The sequence below is a fragment of the Vanessa tameamea genome, chromosome 21, assembly GCF_037043105.1.
Source record: "Vanessa tameamea isolate UH-Manoa-2023 chromosome 21, ilVanTame1 primary haplotype, whole genome shotgun sequence".
Classification (NCBI taxonomy): domain Eukaryota; kingdom Metazoa; phylum Arthropoda; class Insecta; order Lepidoptera; family Nymphalidae; genus Vanessa; species Vanessa tameamea.
In genome coordinates this window covers 2,637,582-2,651,316 of record NC_087329.1, presented here as the reverse complement: position 1 = coordinate 2,651,316, position 13,735 = coordinate 2,637,582, and the positions used below count along the sequence as shown (strand labels likewise).

Genomic DNA, 13,735 nt, shown 5'->3' with positions numbered 1-13,735 from the left:
GTAAATATTAATTAATGCAATGTTACGATTACTACAGCTAATATAATGTTTAAATAAATATTTATGCTTCGTATATTATTTTATTGTATTATAAAGTAATAAGTGAATCGAAATTATTTTTAAATTATTCTAACCTAATGTTAAGTCACTATAAACAAATCTAACACGCGCGTATTTCCGACCGCGGTGGTCTTAGCGGGCGGATTTTTACGAAAATTTACATTTTTGAATTCGTTACATCTAATAAATTTTTAACCGACTTGAATAAAGGAGGTATCACCAAATTCTAAATACATAATCGAATAACGCATTTTTTGGGAGTTTCTTATTTAAACGGAAAGTAAGCTCGGTAACCATAGCATATTTTTGAAAAAATCTTTCACTATTCGAAAGTTACATTATACTAGATGGTCTAGGATAGTTTTTATATTATTATTATTTATAAATATTATTATCTTAGTATAAAACATAACATTATCTTAGTATTTAGAGCAAAAGCCCCTTGAGCGAGTACGCAACTATTTTTATAGTTGCTGTTGTATGACGTCACGGCAACGTATTCAAATTATTGACGTATACTATATACGTACATATATAATCAAAGGCAATGAGATTTAGATATAAACAATTTTACAACATTTTGCATATTGATAATAAATAAATAAACGCCAAATAGCTACGTCGAAAGGCTATCAATCAACATAAAAAAACCATCTACATTCTACACACTGCTGACACGTCTAGTCAATACATCAGTCCAGTCATTTCATACATTTGGAAATGCAAATGAACCAAGAAAGCCAAATTTTGGATATTCACTTAACTTAACTTTAACGTCAATTTAGAGGCCTTGTGCAATTTCCGCTTCAAAAATCTTGAAAAAAAGTTAACCCTTTCCATTTTTCATAATAACTCGGTTCTCCGTTGACATATGAAATTTCTGTGGAATAGGTTTATTGTTGTTTTTTTACGATCCACAATTACATTCCACGTCATCATTCCACGTATCGTTCACCGTTATTAAGATATCGACGGAAAAAGCCGAACATTTGGGGAGCGAAATTACGGGTCATATCTACAGGAACGGATTTTTCAAAGACCCTCAGAAATGGGGCTGGCGACAGAGTAATTAGGGACTTGAACCAATTTGCACTACAGTCGAACCCGCTCTACCAGAACTTTTAAAACTCATTCCGTGCAAAAGTAAAGAAAAGCGTGGGGCTGGTTGTGGTTGCAGGAAAGCAGGATATATCATCATAAAGGAACTACCATAATTGTGCCAGCATAACTTTAGTTGTCTTTATATTTGCATTAATATATCATCGAATAAAACTTTTATTTAAAGAATATTTTTTACCTTAGCTATTATCAACGGATGTCTCCCTAAACATAACTATACAACTAACCATTAGGATCATTGTGGTTATGTTACATTTTCTGAGACAACATGGTTTGATTTCAAAAACAACTGCAGATTGGTTAACTAGAACAGCTTTAGATTTGACACCACACTGAATATCGTTCGAACTCTCATGAATTTCTTAGAGCGGAATGTGTGTATATTATATAATATGTTGTACATATAAAGAAAAATAAAATTGTCATAATAATGATTTATGGTGAAATTTCAGATTAATACACGAGGCCGGCGATACCTACTTTTTAAAGTATATGTATAACGTATAACATAGACTGAGGACGTAAACTAAGCTTGGTTTCGTATATTAAATCAAATGTGTATGAATAATATGAGTTATTTTATTTATTCAACTACTATTAGGTAAGAACTAGCTTGTAGATGTTGAGGGTTATTTTACTGCATTTTAAATTAATTGCTTATGTTTAATTCATATTTTCAATAATTACATTGTGTAATATGATAATGCACGGCGAGACTACCTGTAAGTAGTAGAACTTTTGCCTTGATAATTTTGAAATGTAATTTTTTATATTTTATTTTGGATGTGATATCTACTGTTGGTTGGTACGGTGTTGGATCTACTGTTGGTTGTCCTAATGAAAATAAAATAAAATAAATATTACTAACAGTATTTAAAACGGGATATTTACCATGTTTTTTTATTTTTATTTGGTGGAGCTCGATATTTCGACATTATCTACGAATGTCTTGTTCACGAGACTCAAGTCTGAAGTCATAGATCCGTTTTAAATACTGTTAGTAATAAAAATAACCATGTTAATTTAAAATCTTATATAAAATAAATATGTTATGTATAAGTCAAGGGATAAGCAATTACTGTTTTTAATTATTTTTTTTTACATTTACTGTAATTAAATAATAATATAAAGTATTCAATACAAATTACAAGACACCATATATATATGACACCACGGCAATTTTTTAATCTACTTCAGTGTCGTGTGACATTCGATGTCCGGTAACTGAGCACGCAATGGGACCACGGAAACAATACATTTTTGGCCTCTTGCACATCGACAGTATATTTATTAGTAATCCCACAAATGATTTGCAGTCCTGTGGCGCGACGCCAACCAACTTGAACTTGGTTTTGACCAGCACGCAGTCTTCCATATGCTGGATCTATTTAGAGCTATGCTGACGGTAAACTCTCTTCTGCTAATTACATTATTCAAAGCTACTTGTTTTATTTCTTAATCGCATATTTTATGTCTAAAGTTCACAACTTCGCCTTTATTTACTTATTTGGTTGCAGAACTTTGCCAACACGCATGGGTAGGTACCATAGACTCATAAATTATTCTACTCCAAAACAGCAATACTTAGTCAAAATCAAAATATTCTTTAATCATTTACAGTACACGTTAAAAAGGTCTAAAAAAAATTATAATGGTAGGGATAACACACAATAAACATTTTTTATCTTTTAATTTTTACGAGAAATAATGGCTGCAATTTTAAGTAATACAGCATTAAAGTACCTTAAATACATTGTGCATTTTATATAGATCAATATGGCCCTTTACAGCATGTAATTTAAGTGAATATTTTCGTAAATATTACAGAATATATATATATTTAGTAACATTATTGCCATTAGTGTCGCTGGTTCCATATAAATAAAAAAATCCAAACAATTGCGTTTTTCAAAAACATTTTTAGAATTTGGTGAAATGTCTCCTTTTATTCAAGTCAATTGAAAAAGTGATTAGATGTGCGCAAGTCGTTATGACGGATACAAAAATGTAAATTTTCGTAAAAACACGCGCGGCGGCAAACTGACTGTATTAGACGTACGTTCATAAGAGTGAATTCGCATGCGAATGCAATTCAAGACTCATAAATAGTACGAAATTATGTCATTTTTAAGCCTCTCAAAGACATTGAGTTGTGGTTCATCTTTTTGAGCGTACTGTAGCCGTATTATGTGTGGAGTTTCAGTCTCAAATTATAGTTTGCGTACTTTACGAGATTTCAGTTTGTTTAAGACAACTCTAGAGGGTATTCTTTAAAATAGTTTTAACAGTAATAAAATAATTTATTACTATAAATTTGTGTTAAAAGGCAGGTTAAGTTTTAAGTTGGGTCCTTTGAAATCATTGAAAACGCTAATATATTGAATGAAATTAAATATATTTTAATATGTAAGTTATTGTAAACATTTAGTTTTTGTGAAATATATGAAGTGTAGGTTATAAATAGCTAATTAAACCCGCGGCTTTGCCTGCGTGGAATCCGTGCGTGACAAAAATCTAAAAAATCCAGGCACAACTTTGTCTGGCTTTTACGAAGAAGATATTGCAAGGAATCCTGCATGTCTGAGATGATCTCGTAGATGTCGAGGTTGAATTAGCTATTTTTTACCCTGGGTGAGGGACTCCGGAAATCCTTCGTTTTTTTTTTTTTTTCAGTGAATACTAATACAGATATTTTGGTTTTCCGACACTATTCTCAAGCAGTGGGCTCTGTGCAAGCCCGTCCATAGGGCAGGTACCACACAGTCATAGGGTATTTTACCGTCAAATAGCAAGACTTTGAATTGCTGTGTTCCGTTTTGAAGGGAGAATGAGTCAGTAATTGCAGGCACAAGGGGGATAACATCTTAGGTATGATTAATATTTCATATAGCGCCAACATCTACGGATGATTTTGATAATTTAGCATCGGTATTATTTATTTAACATTATTATTTACATCACATACATTATTTACTTCGTACGGTTTACCTTACGTAAATAAATAATTTATATTTATTACATTTATGTAGGGAAATTAACTATTGTAATTTTGTACTTAATTTAAATACTAGTATTGTTTACATTACCGTACTTTGTAAAAATATTCAAAATGAATATGAATAGATGCTAGAAGTCAATTTTTTCTGTAATCTAAATACTGACATTACATATATGTTTGATCATATACTATTAAAACATAAAATAAAAACGAACTGGCTTTGCGTAATTTCACTCTCCTCTCTCAGTCTTCGTTCTACAGATTTTTTTCTATGCTTTCATGTGGGACCATTGGAATTCATAAAAGTAGGCAACGAATGTACGAGCCTTATAATGAAAGGACGTACAATCACCGTGCCACTTTTACCAATTATGTAAGTAACTATTCAAAATTATATGGAAAAGTATGCTTTTGCAAAATCTTTAACTATAAAAAATTAAATTAAGAATGCACATGACAAGATAAAAATTATGAAGTGAAACTGGTAGAGGCGGCAGTCGCAGTCCCGAATTGACCTCGATTTATAATATAATAAAGTCGTAAATGCCTCAGTTTTTGAAAATTTTTTTTAACAGACACAATCTGCTTCATACAAAACAATTTGGATTTACGAGCGGTCACTCGACTAACGACGCAGGTATCGAGCTTATAAGGAATATATATGAAGCCTGGGAGAAGTCACAGTATCCCTTACGAATTTTCTGTGTCTTATCGAAAGCTTTATCTATCGCGACCTTCTGACTTCTTATCCTAACAATAGAATTCAGAGAGTTGACGTTAAAGAAAAAAGGTCTCCTGGGGTCTCGGTTGGTATGGGGATCCCTCAAGGATAAATTCTTGGACCTTTTCTATTCCTCATATACATAAATGACTTGCCCTTTCTTGTTGGGAACTAACATGATATAGTATTGTTTGCTGCTGATACGTCCTTAGATTTCAAAATTCATAGAAAGCAGGTACATTATGACGATGTAAACTATGCTATAACTGATAAATTACACTGGTTTAGCGTAAATAATCTTAGGCTAAATAATAAAAAAACACAAATTGTAAAATTTAGTACACCAACTGTGCAAAATTTAAAATGTACTATGTATACGTATTAGGTGATGTACTTCTAAATGCAGAATCGATGGATCCAGTTGAATCAGCTGAATTTCTTGGCCTTACTCTTGATGATTCAAAATCGCTTCTATGTAAAGTTTACTTGAATAAAATTGATTTGATTTGATGGCAAATTGCAATGGGTCCTCCATATTAACAGATTGGCGAGTAGACTGAGTTCCGCAGCATTTGCGGTCAGTCAAAAGGTAGTAATAATAACATCATAAGCGAAAGAGCTCATAATGACTCTTTTGCGCCTCCTAATGCATTAAATTCAGTTGATCCAACACTGCTTGCAAGTATTTGAAACAAGATTCAGACTTCAACAGATAATTCAATTAAAACTGCAATGGAATCTACTATAAACTTAACACCAGTCATCTGGAATACAGTACTAATAAATCGCCAATATATGTCTCCGAACATCTATCACCACACTTTAAAGCTCTTCATGCAAGCACTAGAAAAGTTAGTTAGTTAAGCAGGAGATAAGGAATATAGATTTACTTGGATTCGTAATGGAAGAATGTTCGTACGTTAAAATGATCAATCACCCGCCAAACAAATCAAATGTTACGAATCTCTGGATAACCTTCAAATGAAAAGTTACATTACTAAACGTCTGTATAATTCTCAATTTAAAATTCAAGGTCTACTATCAAAACTTAATTAAAACCATACGTATAAAATTGTCTTCATTAACTTCATATTTTGATATAATAGCTGGTACAGAGACATGGCTGGACGACAGTGTCCACGATAGTGAATTATTTAGCAATAAATATTCTGTGTATCGCAGAGACCGCTCATCGACTTCACTTTCTGGCAAATCTGGAGGAGGTGTTTTATAAACTGTCTCCAAAGATCCTTGTTCTAAGCGAATCGAACACTTTTAAAGTTATCTAGAAGATTTGTGGGTCTCTGTTAAGACTGACGAACCTGGTTCAAATGGAATTTTATTTAGCTTCCCCTATCTTCCTCCTCCGGTAACAAGTACGTCACTGGACTTAATGCTAGAAAATATTAGTCTAGTTATGCAATCTCACTCCAGCGATGTTATAATTCTAGATGACTTTAATCTAGGATTTATTGATTGGTCAGATAAATGTCACGATACCCATATTATGTCTCCTCTTAATTATAACTGTAATCTCGGATATCTTTTCGTAGATTTTATGTCACATAATATCTAATCTGACGACCTCCGTGGTCGAGTAGTGTGTACACCGGTTTTCATGGGTACGCCACTCCGAGGTCCCGGGTTCGATTCCCGGCCGAGTCGATGTAGAAAAACTTCATTAGTTTTCTATGTTGTCTTGGGTCTGGGTATTTGTGGTGCCGTCGTTACTTCTGATGTCCATAACACAAGTGCTTTAGCTACTTACATTGGGATCAGAGTAATGTATGTGATGTTGTTCAATATTTATTTATATTTATTTATAATAACATGTCTCAATTTAACAATGTAAAAAATCACAATAACCGAGTTCTCGATTTAATTCTGAATAACTGTGGAGATATTTCAATCGTTGAATCTACTTTTCTTTTCTGTGATAACACTTTGTACTTCTTCCGACCACCAATATGTTTTATCGTCTATCACCCCTTTTCCTTTGATTCTCCCAAAATATTGCTGCACTTGTAATACACTCTACTATCTCATTCCAACATTCACTTGTTTATTTATATCATTTGATACAATTTATATGATATAAAAGCTTGTCGCGTGAAAAGCTTTTATTTTATATAAATGACGTCACACAGTTAACCATGCATTGTCATCCAAACTGAACGAGTATGCGAAATTTCAGCTCAATCGGATAAAGATATCTGTTTCTAAATTGAGTACAACGATCCCAAACCCATCTTTTGGATAAAATAATGGAAAGTCGAATAGTAAGATATATAGTTTACGGCCGCTTCTCGGGGGTCGCCGGGGCACATCTGGAGCTAACGCTGGATGTCACAGCATGCGAACCGTTGGCGACGGGGCGCTGAGCAGGGTTCCCCTCGAAAAATTGACTCATCCTCACCATTATCTAACTCATCCTCCTCACTAATATACCATCTCCTTCTTCCACTCATAGTCTTTTTCGTTCACTAAATTTATCATCATCGTCCTCATATTCATTACGTTCAACAAGGTCAACAGCTGTTGTGCTGAAGGCACTCGCCAACAACCCTGTGCCCATTGCTGACCTTCACATAACCAATCACACACCCACAAAACTTATGTCTTATGAATCTGACACCGACTTTACTGTAAAATAACCCCACAAATAGTAGAATGAAATGGTCAGACGCATTTAACGAAGAAATAACTAGATATTATTTTACAGGAACTGAGTTAGAAACAAATAAAACTGCAGACCGGAAAAAATTGCATGAGCTATTTGTAGAAAAACATCCACATCTGTCACATATTACAGAACAGAGAATTGCTGATCAAAGAAGACTATTATTAAATAATAAAATAAACATAAAAAGTTACATAGATTAAAAACAAGAACAAAAATTATCCGAATTAAATATAAACGCTTAACTCAAATTCACTTACACAAATACAGCCACTGACACAATTTCAAACATTGATTACAGATATAGATCCTGAAAACCATCTAAAATAACCAGACATTTATTTTGTATTCAAGTATAACAGAAGGTAAGAATATTCCAATCCAATCAAAAACATGAATGTGAAATGAGAGCCAAGTTCAATATTATGATATATACCTTGGTTGTTGACTTCAACGATAAACGAAGTGAGATCTAAATGGGAACCAAGTTCAATTGTCAGTCCTGAAATTTATTTATAACTACATAAAATATCATTTCTTCTTATAACTTAGGATAATATAAATTGTAGCCTAAGGTCTGACATGGCTAGTTCTATCAGCAAGCCAAATTTTTGGAATAATAAAATAAGAACCAAGTAACAAGCTTAGAACTTGCGAAGGCTATTCGTCGGGTTAAGTCGGGGCGGTATACTGTGCGCAGACGGTTGTTCTCTTCAATAAAATTCTCTGGTGCTCTGATTTGACTTGGATCTAAATAACTCCATCTAAGTTTTTAACTCTAGAAAGTCCAATGTAAGCCTGGCCTTTACTAAATATAGAGGAGCCTATGTCGAGAAGAGCACTGTCAAACATAATTTTTTTTAATAAAATAATAAGGTAACCGAGAAGCTATCTGGAAACTGGCTGTCTTGGTATAGGCATGTTATATGGAGGAATGAGGACCACGTTGTGAGAAAGGTTTTGAGAATGGATGTGGATGGATATAAAGGTAGGGGACGACCCAAGAAACGATGGATGAATTGTGTGAAAGACGATATGGTTAGAAAGAATGTCACTTGTGAGATGATGTCCGACAGAGAAGTACGGAAGAAGACATGCTGCGCCGACCCCGAGTAAAATTGGGATAAGGGCAGGAGGATGATGATACAGTTATTAAAGGCACTAAGTATATAAGTGTTCTTAGTAAAATCATTCAAGTGATTAATTATAATAAAATGAAAAAAAATCCAGTTTCTGATTGTTTCCTTTGTATTCACCTAATTACCTATCTGCATACCAAATTTGAACTTTCTAGGTCACCTGGAACTGGGTTAGACTTTTGATCTAAAGGTCAGTCAGTGATAAAAACACCTACAATTGTATCAAAAATAGTTAAATGCATAAAAAGTTAATAATAGTGAATAAACTTCATATAAAATCAGCCTTAATATATATATATATAAATATTCCCATATTATAATATATATTATATAATCGATATTCAAATTTTAAATCATTCTTTTACGAAATCAACAAAGGCCAGGCCATAGTGCAAAAATTTGAAAGTCAAAATTAGATCCTGGTTACATTGTTGTCTACTTGCAACGATAATTAATTTGACGCATAAATTTCGTCAATTTGAAATATAAAAGTGGAAAAGAGATCATTTAATTTTCAATCAGAAACAATATTGCCGTGATAACCAAAGCAAGTGCTCGCATTTAATTTTGAAAAATTTACTTACTTTTCGGTTATTTCACATATTGTAGTGTGTGTTTGTGTAATAACGTCTGGGTTTTTACAAAACAATTGAGCCAAATGTTATGTTATTACTGAATACGAATAAAATAAAGTTATAATAGTAGATTATTTTATACCAGATGGCACCCACAACTGTCTCAGAAGACTTGCTGACGTCGGGCCAACGGATGTCGTCTCCAGACCCTGGTAATGATGTCTTCGTCACCGGCATCTCTGGTTGCTTCCCTAATTCGGAATCAGTTGTACACTTACAAGAGAATTTGTTTAATAAGGTAGCGTTTTGTTTATACTAAAAAATATTTTTTTAAGGTGATTTAAAAGTTCGGTACATATTGTGAGCTAAATCGTTCACGTGAATTAAATAAATTCAATAAATATGTCATTGTTCACAGGTGGACCTGATATCAGGGGATAATCGTCGTTGGATGTTGACTCACCCTGATATCCCGCAGCGTACTGGCAAAATCTATAACATTGAAAAATTCGACGCTAGCTTTTTTGGCGTGCACTACAAGGAGGCACACACTATGGATCCTATGACTAGAATCATTATGGAGAAAACATATGAAGCTGTAATCGACGCTGGTAACTTAGTATCCTATACTTTTAGAATTAATTACGAACGAACATATAAAAAATAATTGACAGTCAATGAAAGATTACATGATTTTTTTCTTAATATATCTGTATCTTTAATGTCACTCTTACTTGATATATTGGGTTGGCAACTAAGTGATTGTCGATTTTTTTGGATAGGTGGACTTTACACTTTCTTTTGTTTTGTTAAAGTGGCCAAAGCATCTAACTTATATTTTTTTTATTATTGTTTGGACTACTACTTCACTTCCGAAAAGGCAAGAACGCATTGCAATTACAAAATAAGTTATGTACCGTATATGAAAATGACGCCATGAAAGGAAGGCAGTGTCAAAATTGGTTTGTCAGATTTCGTTCTGGTAATTTTTCATTGAAAAATTCTCAACGATCTGGTCTTCCAGTCGAAGTCGATGAAACCCATATCAAGGCCATTATCGATTCAGATCGTCATAGCACGACACGTGATATTGCAGAGAAGTCCAATGTATCGCATACATGCATTGCAAAAAGTTAAAATGCTTGGTTATGTAGAGAATCGTGTATGTTGAACAACTCGCCAAACTGAACGATGCAATTCAACAAAAGCGGCCGGCATTGTCAAATCCTAGGGATGTTGTTTCCCACCATGATAACGCAAAGCCCCACACGTCTTTGATCACTTGCCCAAAAAATATTGGAACTGGGTGGGGATGTTTTATCACATTCAACATATAGCCCTGATGTTGCGCCTTCAGATTACCATTTGTTTCGTTCCATGCAGAACTCCTTAAATGGTATTTTTTTTGATGTCAGATCGCATTTAATTCAGTTTTTCGCAAAGATCAGAAATTTTACAAATGTGGAAATTTTTACACTGCCAGAACGATGGCAAAAGGTCATCGACGAGAACGGGCAGTATCTAATTCAATAAAGTTATATTTTTAAACAATAATTTTGAATTTTCCTTCTTATTTGAAATCGGCAATCACTTAGTTGCAAACCATTTATTATATACAGTTTAATTCCGTATTTTTATATTAAACTAGTTACCGGTCCCGACATCGTACTGGTAAGATACGTCTATATCAACTGAGGCAATTCACGCGGCAATTTATAAACGACGTCGTACCGTGATACATGCTACGTAGACGTGACGAGTTTTCCTCGATAACGTCGCAACGTTAATCGATTTCGCAGCGTAGCACGTCACGTGGTCGTTTCGTCTGTATGTACTGTAGCTCTAGAAGATAATTCTCATCAGAAGATAATTATTTTTTCAGTTGCGAGATATAAACATTTGCTAACCGCCCGCACTGTACTTCGCATCTTCTTTAAATATTTAAATGTATATAAAAATACGTGATGCATAATATTTTAAATTTCGGTTTTGATAATAAAATAAAATGTTAACAGTAATGTTGATTTAAATATAATGCTTAAAATTAATTTGATATAATTCTATAATTAAATTAAACAAATCAGTTTAAGTTTATCGTTAATCTAATTCCATTTATTTAAACAACATAAATGGTCACTGCGACTTATCTACATTATGTATAATATGTCATTGCTGACTTTTCTGAAGACATTAGAGATTGAAATAAGTGTCATTCAAAATATTGCAACATACGAATATGTTTAAACATTGTTTTTGATTCAGCCACGCTTCAATCAGTACTAATAGTAGTGTTTATCTTCAGGTTTAAATCCGAAGGAACTGCGCAACACCAAGACTGGTGTGTTCATCGGTGTTTGCTTCTCGGAATCGGAGAAAGAATGGTGGTACAAAAAAATGCATGTCAATAATTACGGTATAACTGGGTAAGTTCGTGCATTTTTTCAAAATACTATTATTATTTTAAAATCACCCTAACTAAGAGTGAATTGCAAGCTCCTGCGGTACCTAGAGGACTACCAGCTGATTAGCGACCGCCAGTACGGTTTCCGTCGGGGTCGCTTAGCCGATGATCTTCTAGTTTACCTTACTCATAGGTGGGCGGAAGCAGTTGAGAGCAAGGGGAGGCATTAGCAGCCAGTCTGGACATAGCCAAGGCCTTCGATCGCGTGTGGCACAAAGCGCTTCTTTCGAAGCTTCCTTCCTATGGGCTTCCCGGGAAATTACTCAATTGGATTACCAGTTTTTTGGCAGATCGGAGCATGAAGGTCGTTGTCGACGGTGCATGCTCCGACTTAAAATTCGTCAATGCTGGTGTTCCACAAGGCTGCGTTCTATCACCCACTCTGTTTCTTCTGCATATCAATGACTTGTTGCAAATCAGTAACATTCACTGCTATGCAGACGACAGCACCGTAGACACCTCATACACCGGCCGTGTTAATATTTCTCGGGAAAACGTCGAAGAAAACCGGAACAAACTTGTGTCTGAAATCGAGTCTTCGTTAAACAAAGTCTCGAACTGAGGTCGGCTAAACTTAGTCCATTTCAACCTCAAAAAGACGCAAGTTTGCGCTTTAACTGCTAAAAAAACACTATTTGTCGTATCTCCACGATTTGAGAACATTCCGTTAGCCGCCACAGCTAGTATCGGAATACTTGGCGTCGATGTTTCGAGTCTCGTTCAGTTCCGCGGTCAATGGGAAGGCAAAGCCAAATTGGCATCAAAAAAGCTCGGTGTGCTCAGCAAGGCAAGACACTATTTCACGTCGGCCCATCGTCTAAGAGGCGCAAATTTGGCCTCACATGGAATACTGCTCTCACCTCTGGGCGGGTGCTCCTCAGTACCAGCTCCTTCCATTTGACCGTATCCAACGTAGAGCGGCTCGAATTATCGACGATCAAGCCCTCTCCGATCTGCTTGATCCTTTGGCTTTGCGTAGAGATGTTGGATCGCTCTGCATCTTCTACAGAATTTATCACGGGGAATGTTCCGAGGAATTGTTCGGATTAATCCCGGCTGCTGAATTTCACCTTCGGACATCTCGTCAAAATTCCAAATATCACCCGCACCACCTAGATGTCCGAAAATCCACAACAGCGCGATTTTTAAGACATTTTCTGCCTCGCACAACCACTCTGTGGAACCAGCTTTCGCCGACGGTTTTTCCGAACCGATACGACTTGGGAACCTTCAAGAAAAGAGCGTACTCTTTCCTGAAAGGCCGGCAACGCACCTGCAAGCCCCCCGGTGTTGCAGATGTCCATAGGCGGTGGTAGTCACTTTCCATCAGGTGAGCCTCCTGCTCGTTTGCCACCTATGACATAAAAAAAAAAAAAAAGAGAAAGAGATTTTTAATTTTCAGCTGTTCCCGAGCCATGTTAGCCAACCGTATCTCCCACTGGCTTGGAGTTACTGGTCCTTCCTACGCTGTGGATTCAGCTTGCTCCAGTTCTATGTATGCTTTGGAACATGCATACAAAGCTATACGTGACGGCCATTGTGACGCAGCTATTGTTGGTGGATCCCATCTGTGCCTTCATCCTTACGTCTCATTCCAGTTCTCTAGGTAAAGAAGAAAAAAGTCTTTAAAATTAATAAAACTTGATTCAACTTAACGATTTTATTTAATAGCTACATTTTTGTTTAAGACTCGGTGTTCTATCTCCTGATGGAAGGTGCAAGTGTTTCGACAACGATGCAAATGGTTACGTCCGTTCTGAAGCAATAGTGGTTTGTTTGCTGCAGAAGGCTAAGGATTCAAGAAGGTAATAAGATCCTATAGTGGGTTACTTTGCTCGGTCCTAATTACTAGCAAATAATTTTCAGATCAATGATACTGCGCGAAGATCCTCTGAGCGCGCAATCATCATTTAACTCAGTAGTTACTCTTTTCACCATTTGAATTACAGAGTATGTCAGTATAGTAAAATATTCTTTATACA

The 13,735-nt window shown here is 35.2% G+C and overlaps 1 protein-coding gene across 1 annotated transcript in view; it reads left to right on the top strand.

Annotated features, from left to right (window-relative positions):
- The first annotated feature begins 9,437 nt into the window (after positions 1–9,437).
- The window catches only part of LOC113402379 (fatty acid synthase-like), a 28,867-nt gene continuing 24,569 nt past the window's right edge, over positions 9,438–13,735 (top strand). Inside the window, exons 1-5 of the mRNA XM_064218168.1 lie at positions 9,438–9,590; positions 9,711–9,903; positions 11,595–11,715; positions 13,156–13,359; positions 13,442–13,558. Of these exons, the coding sequence (XP_064074238.1) occupies positions 9,438–9,590; positions 9,711–9,903; positions 11,595–11,715; positions 13,156–13,359; positions 13,442–13,558 (788 nt within the window). The remainder of the gene's footprint in view (positions 9,591–9,710; positions 9,904–11,594; positions 11,716–13,155; positions 13,360–13,441; positions 13,559–13,735) is intronic.